This window comes from Oryctolagus cuniculus, chromosome 5 (assembly GCF_964237555.1).
Source record: "Oryctolagus cuniculus chromosome 5, mOryCun1.1, whole genome shotgun sequence".
Classification (NCBI taxonomy): domain Eukaryota; kingdom Metazoa; phylum Chordata; class Mammalia; order Lagomorpha; family Leporidae; genus Oryctolagus; species Oryctolagus cuniculus.
The window spans coordinates 131,537,202-131,558,141 of record NC_091436.1 but is presented as its reverse complement, the minus strand read 5'-3'; the positions used below and the strand labels follow the sequence as shown (position 1 = coordinate 131,558,141).

General features: G+C 54.3%; 1 protein-coding gene across 3 annotated transcripts in view; it reads left to right on the top strand.

Moving 5' to 3' along the window:
* ZFAND3 (zinc finger AN1-type containing 3) overlaps nucleotides 1-20,701 on the top strand; it is a 330,808-nt gene extending 310,107 nt beyond the window's left edge. For all 3 annotated transcript variants that reach the window (XM_070074120.1, XM_002714678.5, XM_070074121.1), the window contains one exon: nucleotides 18,499-20,701. In XM_070074120.1, the coding sequence (XP_069930221.1) occupies nucleotides 18,499-18,653 (155 nt within the window). In that variant the 3' untranslated portion in view covers nucleotides 18,654-20,701. The remainder of the gene's footprint in view (nucleotides 1-18,498) is intronic.
* Nucleotides 20,702-20,940: the final 239 nt, after the last annotated feature.

Genomic DNA, 20,940 nt, shown 5'->3' with positions numbered 1-20,940 from the left:
TGCAGGGCCCAATTACTTGAGCCATCCTCCACTGCACTCCTGGGCCACAGCAGAGAGCTGGACTGGAAGAGGAGTGACCGGGACTGGAACCCGGTGTGCTGGCACCGCAGGTGGAGGATTAGCCTAGCGAGCCGCGGTGCCGGCCATAAATCAAGTTTTTGCTATCTTGTCACCAGCAATGGGTCTGTGTAAGACTCTGTGGTGTTGGTCTTTGTTGTGTCCCGTATTACAAAGAGAGAGCTTGTTTTTATCACCACTGCCATCTTTTGGAAGGCAGGTGCAGAGAAGGCCACCCTAGAGGTCAGTGTATCTGCCCAGTGGTCGGACTACCACGCATGGAGTGTTTGTGGGGTGTTGGCTCTCACGCAGTTATAAATGTCAGGGGATACTAGAATCGCTTACTCTCAGAGACTCCAAATCAGCTGCGGGGCAGCTGGTTCCCTGGGACAGGGCCCACTGGGACAGGACGAAGGTGGTGCATTCCATAGCTGGGAGTAAGTGCTGGGGCGAGGGGGGCAGCGTCCTAGCCAGTGGGAAAAGGAGTTGTCGCATTTTAGACCTAGGTGGTTGAAACTGACAGTGAAATATTGAAGCAAAATTCAGAGGCAAAAAACTTTAAAAAGTTCATGTGTCAGCCCTGTAGCTCACTGGAGAAGTGCAAAAAATAATCGGAGCAACTAAATTTCTAGGAAATTGCTGCCTTTCCATATCTTGTTTGTGTGCAGCTGTGGTTGCCATTCCTATTCAGGTCAGCTCAATAGGAGACGAACGCGTCACTTGTGGGCTCTGGAGACAGATGAAAGGTGCACACAAAACAGCTGCACAGTGTGGACACATTGGCATCGTCAAACTTGGCCTGCTCTTGAGCCGACAGCCCAGAAGACACCCCTTCCATCGCCAGGCAGGACTGAAGACCGCCTTAGCTACCGAGGTGTCTTGATAAACGAGGAATCGGGGTGTTGGAGAGAAAGGAGAAGGGGTCACAGCAGATGACGACTAGAATTGCAAGGAGAGGGAAGGGAGCAGACACAGAGGTGTGCTGGCGGAGAGTGGGAAGCCCTCTGGTGCTAGTGCCACAGGTGGTGTTTGCCATGGCTGCCAGCCCCAGCCTGGGAGGGCCCACTGCTTATTTCCTCCAGAGATTTGAAGGGTGTTCTCTTTATGTGCTGTTGCCTGTGGAATTGATGGATAGAGCCACCGGTACTCTGTAGTCTGTTGCTATACACCAACACAGTGTTTGGATATGGTTGAAAGGAGGGGATGACAGAAGTACCCCTCTTTGCTTTGGGTACCCCTTTGTGCATGACCACAGGTGGATGGAGCTGGCCTGTGGGGACGCCACCCACTGGCTGTCTTGTGCAGCGGCCCCACCCTGCACAAGCAGGGTGACGGCAAGCCTGTGCCGTCTCCTCTGACAGATCCTCCAGAAAAGAAGTCTGGACTACAGGGAAATGTGACCCCTGCACTGTTAGATGCTCTCTTTTGCTACCTAAGAAGCAGGTGTTTGTAGGCTGTATTGGTGGGAGGTGGCAGGCAGTAGCTACTGTGGTTAAAAGATAGGTACTGTGGGTTCTGGAGATAGGCAGCTGTGTCTGTGCCTTGTGGAGCCTGGTAGGCCTCTTCCTCACTGAATCATAGGGTCACACCTGAGCACAGCAGGCCACTGCTCTCCACACACTGAAATGCTTTTCCCTCTTGAGCCCCATCGTCCGTTTGTCCCTGTGAGTCAGCACACGATGTGGCTCATATATCCTGGTGAGTAGTACACAGGATGACTTGTGTGCTCCTGAACCGTGCACTACCATGTTACAGGTTTACAGGGGGTGTGTGTCTGTCTCTAGATTTACAGATTAAAGGGCCAGATTTGTGTTGATACTCCTGTGTCAATTAAATTGCTCTCCCTTTGGGCTGACCTGTTACTCCAGCATTAATTGTCCATGGGGTGGAGGACCTGCATGGAGTATCCCGGCGGAGCAGGAAGTGAATGAATGGGGAACCTGTGCCTTTGTGCACATCTTCATTCTCTGTACGCAGCTCCCGAGTTACGCGGAGTTGCAGTTCCAGGAGAACATGCAGAGCTGTCCTGAGCATTTCTGGGTTGCCTCTCGAGTGAGCTCAGTAAACAGATACTCCTATTAATAATGGCAGTAGGAGAACATAATTAGGAAAGTAAACCTGCTACTGTGAGAAATGGGATACATTCCAAGCCATTGCACCTGTTTCCAGGTAATCAGAAGTAGACTGTGTGGTGGTCTCCTGGAGTTGGAAGAGGGGCACAATTATGAGCATTGAGCATTCTTTGATTGCTAGGAGTAATTTTCTTCTATTTTTAATAAGTCAAACATCGACTCAAATTAATTATTTTTTCATTCTACTGATCTTTGCTGAGTTCTAGAAGAAGACTAAGGAATAAAACAAAGTCCCTGGCCTCTTGATGCTTTTATTTTTTGGGAGAGAAATGCAGTAAACATGGGAACGGATAAACAAGATAATTTCTGATAGGCGTGAGTGCTGTGATGTAATAAAACAGCAGGGAGTATTGAGGCAAGGAGGCAAGCTGAGACATGAGGCTACGAGAGAAGTATCCAGGACAGAGATGGCCTTAAAGGTGGGAGCACACTCTGTGTCGCTCCCCCTCTTCGTGGAGGAGCAACACAGGACCCTGCGCTGTTCTTTCGTCTGCTCGGCCCTCCCCGGGTTTGCTGCTGGTTCTTCCCGGGTTGGCTACTATCCCTTCCACCTCCGTGGAAGGGCAGTTCCCCCTGGCCGCATTCCCCACTTCCGCAGGGGAGCGGCACACCGCCGGCCGGTTCTCTCGGGGGCTGCACGGGTGTTCCTTCAGCTAGATGTTCCCCATAGATGTTCCCGGTGCATGCCGTCTCTCTCCTCCTTTATAGTCCTCCTCCGCCAATCCCAACTCGGCTGAGTACGCTGCTCTCCAATCAGGAGCAAGTCCTACAGTTAATTGGTTGAACTGGAGGCAGCTGTGCGGAAGCTGTTTACTTCTCTCCCAGCGCCACATTGTGGGAGAGCAGATGCATAGAATAAGTCCTAATTAGTCTAGTCCGGATTGCTCCCCACAGATCCCCCTTTCTTTTTATTTTTTAGCGTTGATACGCGCCTGTCCTCGGTGTCCCGCAGCACACACTCTGCTGTACTTGCTAGAGTTGCCACAGGCTCTTACAAGTCCTATCCATCAGGCAAACCGAATCCGGGTCCTCTCTTCGCCATGTTGTGAGGAGGTTTTTAGGCGCTGATGCGTGCCTGTGTTCGGTGCCCTGCAGCGCATACTCTGCTCTGCTAGAACTGCCTGCAGGTGTTTACAAAACCTATCAGGCAAACCGAATCCAAGCCTTCTCATTGCCGTATTGTGGGGGAGACTTATTAGTGTTGGTTTGTGCCTATCTTCGGTGACCTGCAGCTCATACTCTGGTCGAGCTTTGCTGGCGCTTACCGCCTTAAATCAGGCAGACCGAATCCAAGCTTAATATTGTTGTATTGTGGGGAAGCCTTACTGATGTTAATTCGTGCCTGTCTTCGGTGACCTGCGGCTAGCCACCCAGGTGCTCATCGCCTCACTAATCGGGCAGACCGAATCCAAGCCTTCTAATTGGCATGTTGAGGGGAGGCCTTATTTTTCTCTATTTCTCTATCTCCGGGCATTCCTACCTCTCCCATTTCACTTCTATCTTCCAGCATTCCCATTTCTCTTTTACTTCACTTCCAAACTTCTGTTTCTCTTATCCCTGCGGCTTTCCGGCACCTCACCCCGCCGGCGGGTTCCCGGCTCTGCGCCGCTTCAGCCCGCGCGCCTCTCTGCGCGGCTTCCCGGCTTTGCGCGGTCCGCGGTCTCCACGCTTAACCCTTTTGCGTCTGAACCACGGCCTACGCCAGCGTTCCCTATCTATTCACGCCCCGTGCTCTCTCTGCACGCGGCGGCTTCCGCGAGTAACACAGCGTAGCTTGCGTCTCCGCCACTAGGATTCAATCTAAGTTCCCCGGGCTAGCCTGGCGAATTCAACCCAGCGTACGTCTCCGCCCCACGATCTGGCTTCCCGTCCTTTGCTCCCCGGGCTAATCAGACGGATCCCAATCTGGCTTACGTCTCAGCTTCTGGTTTCAACTTTTCGCCCCCTATTCCCGGGCTAACCTGAGAACCCCAAAGTGGCTTTCGTCTCCGCCTCGGCCTGCCCCCCGCGGCTTCAATTTCCCTAACATTTTTCTCTACCCGGTATGTTTCCCTAAGTTTTCTTCCAACGATATTCCTCCCTCATTTCTCCTGGCCTCTCCCCACAGTCCGCATCCGAGTCTGTTTGTTCTAGCTTTCACTTTCGCTTTTGACCTTAGAGATTTCTCCCAGCTTCCCCCCGTAGTCCGTATCCGAGTCTATGCCTAGGCTTTCAACAGCTTCCTCCGGCACCTCTTTCGTCCGGCTTTTCCCTAGGCTGTTTGCTAGTCTCTCTCTCCGATATTTTCCCAATTCTTCCCGGTCTTTCCTCCTAAGTTTCCTATCCGTCCTAGGTTTTCTATCCGAGTCAGGTTTCCTATCCGAGTCACGGCACCATTATGTCGCTCCCCCTCTTCGTGGAGGAGCAACACAGGACCCTGCGCTGTTCTTTCGTCTGCTCGGCCCTCCCCGGGTTTGCTGCTGGTTCTTCCCGGGTTGGCTACTATCCCTTCCACCTCCGTGGAAGGGCAGTTCCCCCTGGCCGCATTCCCCACTTCCGCAGGGGAGCGGCACACCGCCGGCCGGTTCTCTCGGGGGCTGCACGGGTGTTCCTTCAGCTAGATGTTCCCCATAGATGTTCCCGGTGCATGCCGTCTCTCTCCTCCTTTATAGTCCTCCTCCGCCAATCCCAACTCGGCTGAGTACGCTGCTCTCCAATCAGGAGCAAGTCCTACAGTTAATTGGTTGAACTGGAGGCAGCTGTGCGGAAGCTGTTTACTTCTCTCCCAGCGCCACATTGTGGGAGAGCAGATGCATAGAATAAGTCCTAATTAGTCTAGTCCGGATTGCTCCCCACAACTCTGTGTAAGAACAGAACGCTGGCCCGTGTGGCGGAGCACAGAGTGCCAGCTTGTAGGGCTTTGCAAGCAGTTTATTATTCTAGAAGATGCTGCGGGGTTTTAAACAAAACAGTGATTTGATCCGATGTACATTTTAGGACTATCCCTTTGGGAGAGAAACATAAATGTTTGTGTATGCATGCAGACTAAAGAATACATAAAAACTGGTGGAGATGGTCGCTTGGACTCTGAGGAGGGTAACAGGATGGGGTAGGAGACCTGAATGTCACTTTAGAAAGTTTGAATTTTTCACTCCTATTATTTATTCAGAGAGGAACTATAGCAAATATGAACCAAGTAATCTCAGTCACTTAGTATTTTTTAAAAAGATCTAACTGCCCTGAGAGGGAAGGCTTACAGGGCAGCGAAGGCAGGGGTGGGGCAACTCGGTGAGGGTTGAGCAAGCCATGGTGGAGCCCTAGTGCTCGCTGCACCCTGGCTCTGCTGGCCTTCCTTCTGTTCGTCAGCATACTGAGCACATTCCTGCCACAGTGACTTTGCATGACGTAGAAGCAGGGTAGATTCAGGAGATCACTTAGATGTCAGTTTAACAGTGTGAGGAATAAGGAATAGAGGAGTCCTGGGCGGGCATGGACCTGTGGTTAACGGTGCCTGTCGGGTGCCTGTGTCCCGGATCACGGTAGCTGGGCTAGAACCCTGGATCTGCTAGCACAGACCTGGGAGAGGCAGCAGGTGGTGGCCCAAGTTGCATGTAGGAGACGGGATGGAGTTTGCAGACTTCAGCCCCTGGCCTGGGGCCACCTAGGACATCTGGGGAGTAAAACAGCAGTCAGGAGCTCTCACTTGCTTTCACTCTCGTGAATGGATGCCTGAGTACATAATTTAAAGTAAAAAAGGATCCTGAGTGATCTGAGTAGCAGCCAGGTGGTTTTATTGCCATTCATTGAAGCAGACGAATGGTAGGGATTGAGGAATGAAGAGCTCTGTTTGAATGTGTTACAGTTGAGGTCCCTGTGAGCCAAACTGGCCATATCAATGTATCAACATATCAGAGTTTGGATTTTCAGGGGAAGAATTCATGGTGTGAACTCAAGAGGCATCACACAATTACTGCCTTAAATCTGGATGAGATCACATAAGGGAGGGAATATGAAAGTAGGGAACGCAGGAGGACTTCATTCTGGGGTGGTTCTCAGAGGAAAAGCCAGTAAAGGGTCCCATGGAGCCCCAGCCAGCGAGGGGGGAGAAAATTCAGGGGTGTTACATCTCAGAGAAAGAAGAATATTTGAAGAAGCAGGGGAAGGTGGGCCAGTGCTGTTGAGAAGTTAGGGTGAGGATATTGCATTGGGTCACTGACTCCTGGTTGGCCTTTGCCTGTCTGGTGGACCACAATCTCTTTGTAACCTCTCATTTGTTCACCCAACCAGAGTATTTTGAATGAGCCAAGCACTGTTCTATGCATGGGGGCTATGAGATAAATGACAGAAATGTGGGCCTCAATTTCATGAAATCTGTTCGGGGAGACGTGTTAAACGAAGGGGAGATGTGTTAAACGAAAGAGACTTCACACAAGTGACCCTAAAACTGGAACTGAGACGAGTGCTGGAAGAAGCCCAGCATGGCACAGGAGCCCTGACCTGGTCTGAGGGTCAAGGAGAGGCTTCCTGGGGCTAATGCTGAGTAAGCAAGAACTTAGCTAGGAGTCCGTGATCCTGGAATGGGGAGTGCATGGGGCTGCACAGCATAAGGGGAGTGAAAGAGGAAGCCGGGGCAAAATGTGCTGCTTGTGTTGTAATCAGGGGAGACGGCACTAAGGTACCCTGGAGGAGTGAGTGTCCGACCCCTGACCCCTTTGGCTGCTGTGATGAAGACGGATTTGATGTGGGACGGCCACCTAGTTGCAGTCACTTTGGCAAGGTGGTGGCAGTAGAGAAGGAAAGAAGTGAATGGGTTGGATTTTTGGAAACGGGGTCCACAGGGCTTGTAATTGAGGTGAAGAGGAGGGAGGCCGGCAGTGGGGCTCCAGGGTTTGTGCTGTGAGCCGCTGACTGCAGGGAGCTCTCGGAGTGGGAGGCGCTGAGGGAGAAGCAGGTTTGGGGGAAGCAGCAAGTGTCTAGTTCAGATGTTTCAAGTCTTACACAGCCAGGATACCAAGCAGATGACTGAATACAGAGCGAGAGGGCTGCTGAGAGTTAGGAAGGGGCGGGGGGAGTTACTGGATTTGGCGGGTCTCAGTCCTGGTTCGGGGTGTTGATCTTACGCATTTGGTGAAATGTGCACACCGCGCCCCCTCCACCCCCTATCGTGTAATGGGACTGAGCTATCAAATTTCCTCCACACAGGAAATGGAGGATCCTTCGGTGGACTGTCTGTCCAGATAGTGGGAGCTTTAACTGTGGTCTGTGGTCTGACTTTAAATTGGAACCCCCACGGCCAGCTAGCCATTCTTCTCCCCTGAGAAAGCCTCTTCCCTCCAGGGAAAGGACGTTTAAGCAAATGAACAGGGAGAATCCAGTTGCCAGCCCCTCCCACCCCCACCTCCTGTAGCAGTGGACCACACAAAGCTCAGATTTCCTGAAAGGGGGAGCAGGCTTGTGCCCGGAGGCTGCTCTGGCTGACCCTTTGCAGTGACCGCGGTGCCGAGCAGCACGTAAAGCGAGCGCACTGGTGCTGCTACAGTCTGGGGGACCGCGTAGATGGCCCAGGTTGTTTGCGGAGTGCCTCTAGCCCATCCCGTCACCACAGCTCTCAGCCTGACAGGGAAACAGACGCAGGCTCTTCAGACGCACAGTCCGAACGTGACTGCACTTGAAATACGCGTGCTCTGCCGCTGCTGTGAGAGGCGTGCAGAATCCTCGGCTGTGCCTGTGGAGGTGCCCCACGGGCGCAGAAAAGCTGCTGTCGGCCGTCCTTGGGAAGTTCCCGTGTCCCTTTCATGATGTCCCTAACCACTGAGTGCTTTCCAGGCTGCCCTGTGTAGTCTTCATATATTGAAATCAGGTCTCCCTAACATTTGCATATCTTCAACAGAAATCTTTACGGAGCTTGTCACCTAGCACGCATTTACAGTCTAAAACAGGTTTGAGGAGGGAGATGGGAAACTCGCGTATCACGTGCACAGAGGAAGACCGTGTTCCTTCTCCTTTGTCAGCTGTGGCTTCTCAAAGGAAAAGGGAGCCAGATTCAGAGTGGAAGGCAGGAGTGGGTACGAGAGGAAGGAATAGGCGTGAGTGGGAGGAGACCTGGGAGCCGTGCTGTCAGCCCAGGGAGTGCCGACATTCCCTGAGTGTGGGCCGTGTGCTGCTTGGGCGTTCTTTTGTCTTTTTTTTTTTTTTTAAGAAAAAGATTTATTTATTTATTTTATTATTTGAAAGTCAAAGTTACAGAGAGAGAGGAAGTGGGGGCATCTTCCACCCACTTGTTCACTCCCCAAATGACTACAATGGCCAGCACTGGGCCAGGCCAGAGCCAGGAGCTTCTTCCAGGTCTCCCATGTGGATGCAGGTGCCCAACCAAGCACTTGGGCCATCTTCTGCTGCCTTCCCAGGCCACAGCAGAGAGCTGGAGCAGCAGTGGAGCAGCCGGGTCTCTCTCAAACTGGTGCCTGTGCGGGATGCTGGCATTGCGGATAGTGGCTTTATCCACTACCACTACGTCACAGTGTCAGCCCCGGGCATTCTATCGTTCATGCCCATAACAGCCTCACTTTATGGCAGACAGCAAGGCTCTGAAAAGTTAAATGGCTTTCCCTTAGTCATACAACTGTCAGGGTGGCACAGCCGGAACCTGAATTGGGTATTTGGGACCCAGAGCCACCCACTGCTTACTAGATTACCCTGAAAAAGAACTTGAGGTTCACCTGTGCAGCAAGGCGGGGACGAAAGCTCGAGTCTCCGCCAACTCCTGTCTGTCCTCTTTCTGTTCCCCTGAGTGCGGGTGTGGCGGGAAAGCCCGCAGCCAGAGCTGGGGGAGACGTTTGTGCCTTCCCCGCTTGTTCTGGACACGGTCAGCTGCCTCAGGCACGGTTCCCTGGCGAGCCCTGTGCCAGGAGCCCGAGTCACCTGCGGCCCAGGCTGTGCCCTCAGCGGCTCTTAGGTGGGATGAGTGCAGCCCTTTTTCTCACCTCCACTATGGCTTGGAACTGGTTTTACAGGAAACTGTTCTGTTTGAGAAAATAATCTTTTAAAATAATTAAAAACTTACTGTGATTTTTTCGGAGTGTCATGTGGTGATGTGATGAGTGTAGAATTGATGATCTCATCAGGTCAGCATTAGGGTTTCCATCTCCTTCACAGTGACCGTTCTTTCGTCTTGGGACTCTCGGGCTCCTCATGGACTTTTGTGTAGCTGGGTGGTGGATTGTGGGGAAGGAGCTCACCGTGCTGGAGAACACTAGCACTGACTGCTCCTTGAACGGTTCAGTCGCCCTCTGCTCCCCACCGCCTCACCCGCAGTAGCCTCTCATGACCACTGCTCTCACAGTTTCTAGATCAACCTTTTTAACCTCTACATATGAGAATAAGAAGACATGGTATTTGTCTCTGCCTGACTTCATTTACTGTTTTGTCCTCTAGTTCTGTGTTACCTTAATGACAGAATTTTCTTCTTTTTAAACTCTGAATGATACCCCATTGTGTTCCTACACCACACTTTCTTTATGCGTTCATTCACTGACACGGCACTCGGCGGATTCCGCATCTCAGCGGTTGTGAATAGTGTTGCGGGGAACAGGCGAGTGTCATGCTGGCACCGTTTCCCTCAGGCTTGTGCCCAGAAGTGGGACTGCTGGATCATGTAGCAGTTGTATTTCTGGTTTTCGAAGAATCTTCACTACTGATTTCCATGATTATTCTAATTTACATCCTACCAACAGTGTGTAAGAGGCCCCCCCTTTTCTGCGTCCTCACCAGCGTTTGTTGTTTTTTTTTTTTCCATATGCACAGCCCAACCATTTGTTTTTAAGATATATTTATTTGAGAGGCCGAGTCACAGAGAGGGAGAGACAGAGAGAGAGAGGTCATTCATCTGCTGGTTCACTCTTCATCCCCCTCCCCAAGTGACCTCAATAGCTGGAGCTGAGCCCATCTGGAGCCAGGAGCCAGGAGCCCTCTCCGGGTCTCCCACGTGAGTGCAGGGGCGAAGGCACTTGGGCCATCCTCCACTGCTTTCCCAGGCCATAGCAGAGAGCTGGATCGGAAGAGGAGCAGGCAGGACTAGAACAGGCGCCCATGTGGGATGCCACAGGTGGAGTTTTAGCCTACTATATCACAGCACTGGCCCCAGCATTTATTTTTTATTTTCTTGGTTATAGCCATTCTTACTGGAGTGACATTGTGTCTCATTGTGGTTTTAATTTTCATTTCCCTCACATTGGCCGTTTGTATGTTGTCTTTTGAGATATGTCTGTTCAGATCCTTTGCCCATTTTGCAGTCAGATTATTTGAGTTTTTTGTGTTTTGTTTTAGTTCCTTGTATAGCCTAGCTGTGAGTCCCGTCAGGTGTGTGGCTTGCAGGTGTTCTCTCCCAGTCTGCGGGTTGTCTCTTGACTCTGTTGTTCATTGTGCAGAAGCGTCTTAGTTTGATATAATCCTGTTTGTTTCTGCTTTTGTTGCCTGCGCTTTCCGGGTGTTACCCAAAATATTGTTGTGTATACTTATGTCTTGAAATATTTCCTCTATATGTTTTCTAGTAGTTTCATAGTTTCAAATCTTACATTTAGGTCTTCAATCCCTTTTTGGTTCCTGTTTTTATATGGTGAGAGGGTATTTTCATTGTTCTGTGTGTGGTTGTCCAGTTTCCCCAGCACCATCTATTGAAGAGCCATCCTTTCTTTAATATATCCCTTTGGTGCCTTTATAAAGATAGGAAGATGTTCTTTTTGTTTTTGAGAGACAGAGAAAGAGCTCCTGTTCACTCCTGGAATGCCTGTAGTAGCCAAGGCTAGACCAGCACTGAAGCTGGGGGCCAGCAGTGTAAGCAGGTCTCCGCCTGGGTGGCAGGGGCCCAATTCCCTGAGCCCGCACCACTGCCGCCCGGCTCTGCATTGAAGGAGCCTGTGATGAACCCCAGCACTCTTCTCCACGAGGCTAAATGCCTGTTCAGAGAAATAATTATCTTAAAGGACAAGGAAATGCCGAAAGAGAAGGCCAAACAAACCCACAGCCTGCCGAGAATAAGGTTGCCCCCAAACCAGGAGTTTCTTGACAGCATTGCACGGGTCTCCTGGGGGTCTATTTAGAGGCCGTGTGTGGGAGATGGAGCAGCAAGGACAACAGGAGTGCAGGTGCCTGCTGGGGTGGTGGGCCCCTAAAAGTGCCCTGGGTACCAAAAGGTTCATGCCACCTGCTTACAGCTACTGAGATGAAGTGGTGTTTGAAAGAGCAAGTCATTGTTCCTGCGGCAGAAACTGCCATGGGCATTTTCTCTTGGGTTTTAAATATACGTTCATCTCAAGATGAAACAGGCCAGCGAAGAGGAGCCTGCAGCCTGCCCTTCTCCTTACGCACTGGGGGTTAACAGACTCGCTGGCAGGAGAGTTTGTACAAGTCACAGTGTCTTCCGTGGTGAGGGGCACCCTGTCCACCTGTCCGCTGGAAACGGGCTTTGCCTAGGTGGGGACACGTGTGAGTAGGTGTGATTTACTCTGAGACTGTCGGGTAAAGAGAAGGCTTCTTGAGTTGGAGATGGGAGGGGCGTTCCTGGAACATGGCACACGTTCCCCACACGCAGAGGAAGGAGGTCATTCAAGATCGTGCAAGTTTGGGGGCGCCTGAGCGCCAGCGTAGGATGATCCGCAGCGCCGCATGGTTTTGTACCTTTGAAACGACGTGTGCACGCGCTCAGTGGAAGCCACTCTAAGCTGGCCCGAGGCAGTTTTCTTCTGTCAGCACTGCTGACCGTGCGCCCTCGGAGGCTGTGACGCGTGTGCCGGGGGAGGCCGCGCAGCACTGCCGACTGCGCGGTTAACTTAGGGGGTCTTTGCTCAAGGCTTGCGTATCTTTGCCTTCTGCTCTTGTGTTCTGACATTTAGCTTGTCTGTAATGGGCTCTAATCAATTTGGGGAAAAACAGATGAGTCTTCTGTTTTCGAATGCTCTCAGTATGAGTTATTGGTTTTTCTTAAGTTGTTGAGTAGAGTGGGCTTTTCTTTGAGAAAGAGATGTGTGCCTCGCTTGATGGTTCCTTGTGGCTTTGGTGCCAGCGCTGTGGGCGGCTGACCTGGGTCTGAATGACTGGCTTGCTTTACAGCGCATCAGCAGACTGTGTCAGCAAACCCAGCTCCCTTTCTCAGAATGTCGTTCCCCATCTGCGAGGCCAGGCTGGGGGAGAACGTGGAGCAGATGCAGCCCACGCCCGAAACACCTGAGCTGCTGGGCCTGTGCGCTGGGCCTGACAAAATACAATGCGTTGTTAGCTCCTTGAACGGTTTTGTGCTCCAAGCTCAGCCTTGGGCACAGGGTCACTGGATGTGGTATAACCCAGGGATTGCTGCCTGTGGCAGTATAAATGGCTAATAACTTCCAGCATGCTTCTTGGGACCCGCCTGCTGTTCCCCACATGTACTCACAAATGAGCCAGGAGGTCAGTGAGCTGTCCCCAGGTTTGGGAAACTTTTAGCTTGTTTGGGGAAAAAAAAGTGATTTTTTTTAAATGAGCTTGCCTGGTCATTTTAGACACGTGGGCTGGACATATTTGTCATTTATATTTGAAATAGACACTGTAGATAGCAGGTGTCCCCTGTGAATGAGTTGAGACGTAGAGGGTTACCGCAGGAAGCTCAGGGAAGTGTTCAGTGAGTCCTCTGTCCTGGCGCCCACCTGCACATCGTAGGAGGGGTCTGGGTCACCTGTGTTGGAGCTGGACACACTGCCCAGCACCAGATGAGGGGACAGAGCTCGGTCCCCACGGCTGTCAGGATGTTTAGGTTCTGTTTGAACCTCTGACAGTTTGAGATTCAGATGAGCAGGAAAGTGTAAAACATAGCTTGGAAGTGAGTGAGAAACGCCAGGGCAGCTGGAGCTGAGCTGCCCTGGTGTAGCTTTCATAGGACCGCCACCTGGGGGAGCCTCGCGTGAGGGATCCGCCAGAAAGCAGGTGTTCCAAGTGCAGCCGGGGCCGGGCCCAGAGCCCCCGACTCTCTCCAGACGGTGCTTTCTGCTCCGGGATAAGCTGGTGAGCAGCCTGCCTGTCTGTGCTGGCTCAGGCTTTGGATGTGAACTTCGGTGTCACATTCTTTGTGTCTCCAAGGACAGTCCATGGACAAGGACAGTTCTCACCACTGCTCCATTCTTAGGGTGTGGAGGGAAATGCGGGGCTGGGAGCGGGGCCCGCCTTGGGCACCATGTAGGGAGCTCCTCTCTAATGCTGCAGCTCCTGGTCACCTGCTTCCCCAGCTCAGCCCCTACTCCGTAGCCTTCCTCTGGGGGGTGAGTAGCGGGAGGAAACTGGCAGATACCAGATTACCTGTCCCCAGCACCCGCGCCTACAACACAGAGAAGACACAGACTTGCTCCTGGGACACTGCAGTGGTTGGGTGGTGACCTCAGAATGTTGTTCTTTTTTAAAAGACTGATTTGTTTGAAAGAGTTAGAGAGTGAGTGACAGGGCTCTTCCATCTGCTCGTTTACTGCCCAAGTGGCCATCATGGTTGGGGCTGGGCCAGGCCAGAGCCAGCAGCCAGGAACTCCATCTGGGTCTCCCATGTAGGTGGCAGGGACCCAAGCACGTGGGCATCTTCTGCTGCTGTCCCAGGTGCATTAGCAGGGAACTGGATCAGAAGCAGAGCAGCCAGGACTGTAACCAGTACTCATAGGGGTGTCAGCGTTGCAGGCAACAGCTTAACTCGCTGTGCCACAAAGCTTCCAGAATATTCATGGGCAGCAATTGTTCTTGCCTTTTTTCTTTAAAGATTTGTTTATTTGAGAGGCAGGGTTACAGAGAGAGGGTGAGAGACAGAGAGCGAGGTCTTCTGTCTGCTGGTTCACTCCCCAAATGGTCTCAACTGCCAAAGCTGGGCTGATCCAAAGCCAGGAGCCAGGAGTTCCCATGTGGGTGCAGGGGCCTAAGCACTTGGGCCATCTTCCACTGCTTTCTCAGGCCATAGCAGAGAGCTGGATTGGAAGTACAGTGGCCAGGACTCAAGCTGGTGCCCATATGGGATACCAGTGTCACAGGTGGAGGCTTAACCCTATACGCCACAGCATCAGCGCCTGTTCTTGATTTTTGAACACAAGTTTATGAAATAGGATGTGTTGTTTTAACTACGTAGTATGTAGAGCAAGGGTGTTGGGTGATGGGGTACATTTTGCCTGCTGATGGCATTTGTGTATATTGCTCTCATGTACTCCTCCCTGGATAAACAGAGGTGAAGTTTAGCTGTAGGTGAGATTTAGATGTTATGTTTAAAAGCTGTAGTAGGGTCAGGTCAGAAATTTGCTTCCTGCCAAATGAGCATTTTATTTTTATTTTTATTTTTTTGACAGAGTGGACAGTGAGAGAGAGAGACATAGAGAAAGGTCTTCCTTTGCCGTTGGTTCACCCTCCAATGGCCGCCACGGCTGGCGCACTGCGGCTGGCGCACTGTGCTGATCCGAAGGCAGGAGCCAGGTACTTACCCTGGTCTCCCATGGGGTGCAGGGCCCAAGGACTTGGGCCATCCTCCACTGCACTCCCTGGCCACAGCAGAGAGCTGGCCTGGAAGAGGGGCAACCGGGACAGAATCCGGCACCCCGACCAGGACTAGAACCCGGTGTGCTGGCGCCACAGGCGGAGGATTAACCTAGTGAGCCGCGGCGCCAGCCAAATGAGCATTCTTTTTAAAGCCCTGCATGTCCAGCCTTTATGAGTCTTAGCATGAGCCTCAGTTGCAGTTTTCTGCTGCAGTTGTGTTTCCAAGGCCCGCGGGGCACTGCTCATCCTCGGGTCTGTGTGGCAGGAGGGCCAGCTCGGTGTGTAGCAGGCTCCTCCACTGAGAACGCCGAGGCTCCTCTGCTCAGAGTGCGGGTGCCAGCACCTCCTTCAGCCGGCACGCTCAGGGCAGAGGGTTAGGCAGGCCTGGAATGGATTTTTGCTGTGTTTGGGGTATTTTTGTTTGTTTTGTGTGCCTTATGCCGTACAGGGAGCTTCTGCTTGTCCTCTCTCGCTGTCACAGCCCCAGCCTGAGCAGGCCCTGGGGTGACAGCCTCCAGGCAGTGGTCAGCACCGTGGCTGTCTGGGCATGTGTCTGTCTCCTCCCTTCTATCCCACGTACCCCACCACCCACCACCACACTCGGCAGGATGACAGTGCTGCTGGAGTGCTGGGGAGGGTCAGGACAGTGGCAGGGGCCTGGGACGACCCGCTGGGGCAGGGCCTCCTCACAAGGCCCAGCCTGGCCTGGCAGAGGCCAGCCAGGCCAGTGGCAGGGAGTGAGGCACGGAAGGCTGGGCTGTGGGGCAGAACGCCTGGAGAGCTGCTGCTTCACCCTCCCTTTTAATCAAGGCCCCTCCCAAGTTGCTCTCCAGCGCCAGCCAGCAAAGAGGTGCCCACACAAGTTCGCGTGTTTTGTGTGGATTTGCTGAGTATAGCTCAGGCGGCCTTCAGGGAGCCCTGCAGCTCGCTCCTGGGCCAGTATTTCATGGAAATCCAGTGACCTGGGCTCCCGGAGCAGCGTGGCAGGTCATGTGGCCTGGCAGGGACGGGGCTCCGATTAGTGACAGGTCACGCTGGCCTTCGCTGTTTCCCTGTCCTTGGAGGTGAGCTCTTCTGGTCCTAATACCCTGTCCCCATCCCTCTCTGTCTCTCGGCTCTGTAGCTGCATTAAACAAGAGCATGTTTGTTTTCTGCCGGTAACATGCTCTTGAATGGTCAGAGTGTAGATGTAGGGTTGATGCGCCAGGGGGCGAGTGGATTTGGCTCCGTGTAAAAGGGTGAAAGCATGGTGGGGCTCTGGATGATAGTGGCGGGGCCAGAGCCCCAGTTCAGCAGACCAGCTCTGTGCCCTTTACGTTCTCGGCTCCTCCGGGCACCGTCTCCTGTGGCCCTGTGTGGGGAGGACGGGTGATTCCCAGTGAATGGTGTGGAAGTGTTGAGGCCGGCCTAACTGAGCCCAGTCGTAACTCTGCTTGTGCTGCGGGACTGTGCTCACCACCGACGTTGAGCACGGCCATCCTCCACAGCAGCCTGGACTCAACTCTCCGTGCCCAGCTTGGCTCCCAAGTGGGATCAGAGCGTAATTGAAAGTTGGTGACACCCGCAGTGACTTCTGGAAACAGCTCTGTGGGTACCAGGAAGAGAGGATGTGATTCATCCCACCCACCTGGCGTTCCCTCCTTCCCCCGTCTGCCAGCCCCTGTAACCCACTCCAGATGCCGACAGCAAAACGCATGTAGCCATTGGCCACCGTCTCTGGGACAAGTTCCACCTCGTAACTTCCTTTAGGGAAGGATCCTGTCTGGAAGAGAAGTGAGCCTAATTTTTGCCATCTGATAACCTCGGTGCAGCAGCTTGGAAAGTTAGCCTTCTCAAGGCCCCACGGACGTTTCCCCAGTGAATCACGGCGCCGCATAGTACAACTGCCACCAGTGCTGCCCCCCACATCCAGCTGCTGTTGGATAGTTCTCAGCTTTCAGAAGTCACAGCTAAGTGTCAGGGTGTGTCTGACAGGTGCATAGAACCCGAGCAGAGGAATATTATGTTTTTGGCTGGATGAAGAATCTGGGTGGCGAGAGACGATTTCAGGGGGCGTTGCTGTGGTTGTCACCCGTTTCCTTCCTTGGCAGACACAGCGGGCTGCCTCTCGCTGGTAGAAGGCGGTCTAAGCAGACAGTGGAGCCTCTCCCCTCCGCCCCAGGCTGCCTGAACCACTGAGGTGGTGGGAAGCTGAGCCAGGAGCTGTTCATTCCAGGGGCCACGCACTTCCTGTTGCTTTTACTCAGCCTGCACTGTTCAGGGGGAGACAAGCGCCCCCAGGGCCTTCTGAAGCATCCCGGGGTCGTGTGTGTGTGTGTGTGTGTGTGCGCGTGCGTCCGGAAGTACAGCACTGGTCACAACAATGTCCGCAGACAGAACCGAGCCAGCCTGCTTGTGCCCCTGCCCCAGGCCCGCCCCGGCAGCAGCTTCTCCCGCACCAGGTGGGCTCGGCTCTGAGCAGATGATTTTGCTCGTTAGATGGAGGCACATATTGAGGCTGTCCACGCTGCTTCTGTGGAATCCTTTAGGAGAAAGACAACTGGTATCCAGTATCTCAAGTAATGAACTTATCAGTAACTGTAACACATGAGCTCATTAATCTTAACTTTGCTTTTGGACCAAGTGGGAGCTCAGCTTCTCGGGAGACACAGATTTCATCTCTGTTCTCCTTAAACTCATTCCCAATTTAGAGTCAAACCTGCTGCCCTAGTCTCCCCGGGCAGCCGTTCATCGTGTGTGCTCGCACAGCGTGCGCCCCGGCCTGGCTGCTCGGGCCCCGCTGGCTTGCACGCAGGCTGTGCACGGTTGCAGGCAAACCCTAAGGCTCCGGAGACTCATGGCCCTGGCCACTTAGTCTTCAGTCGACTTCCGTTCTCAAATCACAGCCTCTGTATCTCCAGAAAGACAAGACGAGAACGTGGGGATGGATGAGTCACGGTTGGTGCGGGGCGCCCACCATTCTCTAGGGCTAGGTCTGGGCTTAGGAAGTGAGTGGGGAGCCGGATGGCTGGGGCAGGCTGTTCCCAAAGTCCAGGGGGGAGAAGGGATAGGAGCAGGTTTGGAGTCACCTGGAGGTGTTGCCAGATGCAGAGGTGGTGAGGAGCGCCCGTATTGTGCTGCTCGCCCGCCCGCCCTGGGAGGGCCAGGCGGCCGCCGCGGGCTCAGGGGTCTGTGCTGCCTGCACCTCTCAGCCTGCCTTGGAAATGGACGGGGAGGCAGGAAGGGAACGGGCCACCGCTTGATGCAGCTTCGTGCTGCCTCCCTGAGGCCCAGAGGAGCTTCACCTGGACTGCAGGCCTCCCCTCAGCCCTGCGCCCTAGCCAACGGGCAGTCTTGATGTTTGCCAAGCCATCGGCCTCTGCAGCGGCCGCCCTCAAGGTGGAGAGAGAAGCATCAGGCTCGCTCCTGTGCTGCGTGTGTTCCCTCTCCCGGCGCTTGAGAGCATGCATTTTGCTTTCAGACCCCCGCTCTGGTGGGCTGAGGTTTGATCACTCCCACCACCCCTGCCAGGAGCAAGAATGTAATTTAGGTCCTAACCGTTTCTCTCCCACCTCGCCTCCTGGGAGCGGTGGTGTCCAGGGACGGGTCACGGCCCATTTGTTCCCAGGAGGGGGGCTGTGTTGCTGCAGCGGTCATGCTGGGGTCCACCCTCAGAGCCGGCAGGGCAGGTTCTGGGCAGCCCCTGCCTGTGAGCTGCTGGCCCTCTTGTCGTGGGGAGGGACTCGGGGTCCTGTGCTCAGGGCCGGGGCGAGGCGTGGGGCATTGGGCACCCTGACTCTGTCTGCTCTCTCCCGCCCTGCAGGTTACGTGTTCTGTATGTTGCATCGCCTCCCCGAGCAGCACGGCTGTACCTTTGACCACATGGGCCGCGGCCGAGAGGAAGCCATCATGAAAATGGTGAAACTGGACCGGAAAGTGGGGCGCTCCTGCCAGCGCATCGGGGAGGGGTGCTCCTGAGGGCCCGCGCGGCCGCCACGCGACGCTGTTCTTAGTTCACTAATGTTAGCCTTACGTAGGACAACGTCAGCCAGACACCTTGTACTGGGCACGCGGCAGACTGCAGCCAGTCCATTTCCTGTCCTTAGCCAGCCATCCTGGTACTGTAGTTTAGGGGTTGATGGTGGTTGAAATTGATTTCTGGCTGGTTACTAAGGTGCCTGCTAGCCATTGTATAAAATTAAAACATGAAGAATATTTTTTTTTGAGCATGGCTAGTGGACTTAAAGCAACACCACATACCTGTCACTGCTGGAGTCCAACTGAATACGCCTTAAGCGGAGAGCGCTCCGGCCGGAGCCGCGGAGGCCACCGAGGAGCGGCGCGGGGGAGCGCCCACGACGCACACGGCTTTGCCAGGAACTCTGTTTAGTGTTCGGCCTTTCACCTCTTCACTTGTCCTTAGTCCCAGTAGCCAGGAGACCTGATGGCCATGTGTGCCTTGGCCACAGGGGGCTACTGAGATTGGCCGGGCTGGGTGGTGGCCTTGCTCTCCCACAGAGCTGGAAATGGGGGTGGGGACAGATTCTTAGAGAATTTTTTTTACCTGACTTGCTAAGAAAAAACTCATCACACAAGAAGAGAAACCGTAACCTCACTTTGAAAATTAGCTCCACTCAAGACTAGTCCACGCCCGAGACCCACCTTTTCTACACAGGATCCGTGGTCACGAGCAGCCGCCAGCGTGCGCCAGTTGCCAAGTGCAGGGATCTGGCCGTGATCAGTAAGGCTCATGGCGGCACAGCTCGGCCGGGTCTGCGGCCGGATTTCCAGGTGGGGAGCTCTTTCGCAGAGACGTCTCAGAGCCACCAGGAAGCAGACGTGCGGGGGCAGCTGCCCATCGACCCTGCGCTTCCCGCCCGGCGGAGGACGCTGCAGGCCTCCACGTTCCTTTCTATGCAGCCCCACAGCCCGGGACAGCCAGTCCGCACCTCTCCTGGCAGGTTTAGTAGGGGAGGCAGCCTGCTTCCCAGGCAGCGGGGTCGTGTCTGGGTTGTCCCTGGCATGGTGGCCATGGCCGTGGCCCGGCCCCGCGGCGGCAGTGGTGTCTGCTGTGCTGGGTGGCTGTGGGGGCTGCCTCTCAGCCCGTGCTGCCGCAGCTCGGGCCAGGCAGGCCTGGCTGCGCTGTGTTCAGAAACGATTACCAGTCAGGTGGGCTGGAGCTGGGCAGACAGAATTGGGATTCCCTCGAGAGCCTGGGCCGGGGGGAGCAGGGCCAGCGCCCCCCTCTGATCAGGAGGCTCCAGCAGAGGCGGTGCGGCCCGCCCTCACACAGGCTACTGACGGCCGAGCTCAGCCCGGCAGCTCTCCTTCTGGTAGAACAGCAGGCAGTCCAGCTGAGTGCAGAGTGACAGCTGGGCGTCTGCCACTGCAGCCGCTGCTGCATCCGAGATACTGAACCCGGAAATCATGCTCTTCCCACCCCCCACCCCACCAGAGTGGCACCCGCTGCGGAATCTCCAGCCTTAATTCTCGCTTCAGGACCAGACCGGTGTCGTGCTCTAGGGCGGCCCAGGGCGGGGGCCGGGTCTGCCCAGCGTTCACCACTGTCGCCAAGCCACGGCCCTCGGCCACTCCCTGGCCACCCTCAGTGAGGCGCCCAGCCTAGGCCCCCCGCCAAGCTCCGACCCGAGCCCTTCCCAGCCGCCTCAGGCCCCACCCAGGCTGCTGCTTGGAGGCAGCAGGGGCCGAAGGAGTGCGGGGAGCCGGCCGGCCGCACCGGGCAGAGGCCTGCGGTCACCGCCCGCTGGAGGAGCTGGGGTCGGGAGGGAGGGAGGGGCTTGTTCCCTGCAGTGTCTGTTCTGTGAAGTTTGTTCCATGTAAGGAAAGCTTAAATTCTTGTATCTTTAAAAGAGAAAATCTTATTTAACCCTTTTGTGTTCTAGATTTACTTACACACATAGCCTAGAGCTCAGTTTTAGTTTTAACATTGTGAGAATATTAAAAGAATCTTGTAACTTTATTCTTTTTTCTCCTGCTGAAAAAAAAATTAAACCAATCATATGAAAGTTTGGCCTTTTCCGTTTGTCCGGTGCTCCTGCTGGCCCTCTGCACAGCTGGGCAAACAGTGAAATGTGTTCCTGCAGGGCCGAAGAGGTGGGGTCCTGCCATGGCTCTCCCGGCAGCACCCAGGCTGCAGTGCGGCTGCGGGGCTCGGCAGGGGTGAAGCGGGGGTGGTGCTTCCCAGGGCCAAGATGCTGACCCCACGGTGCCTGGGGGGGGGGGGGCACGGGGCAGAGGCAGTCAG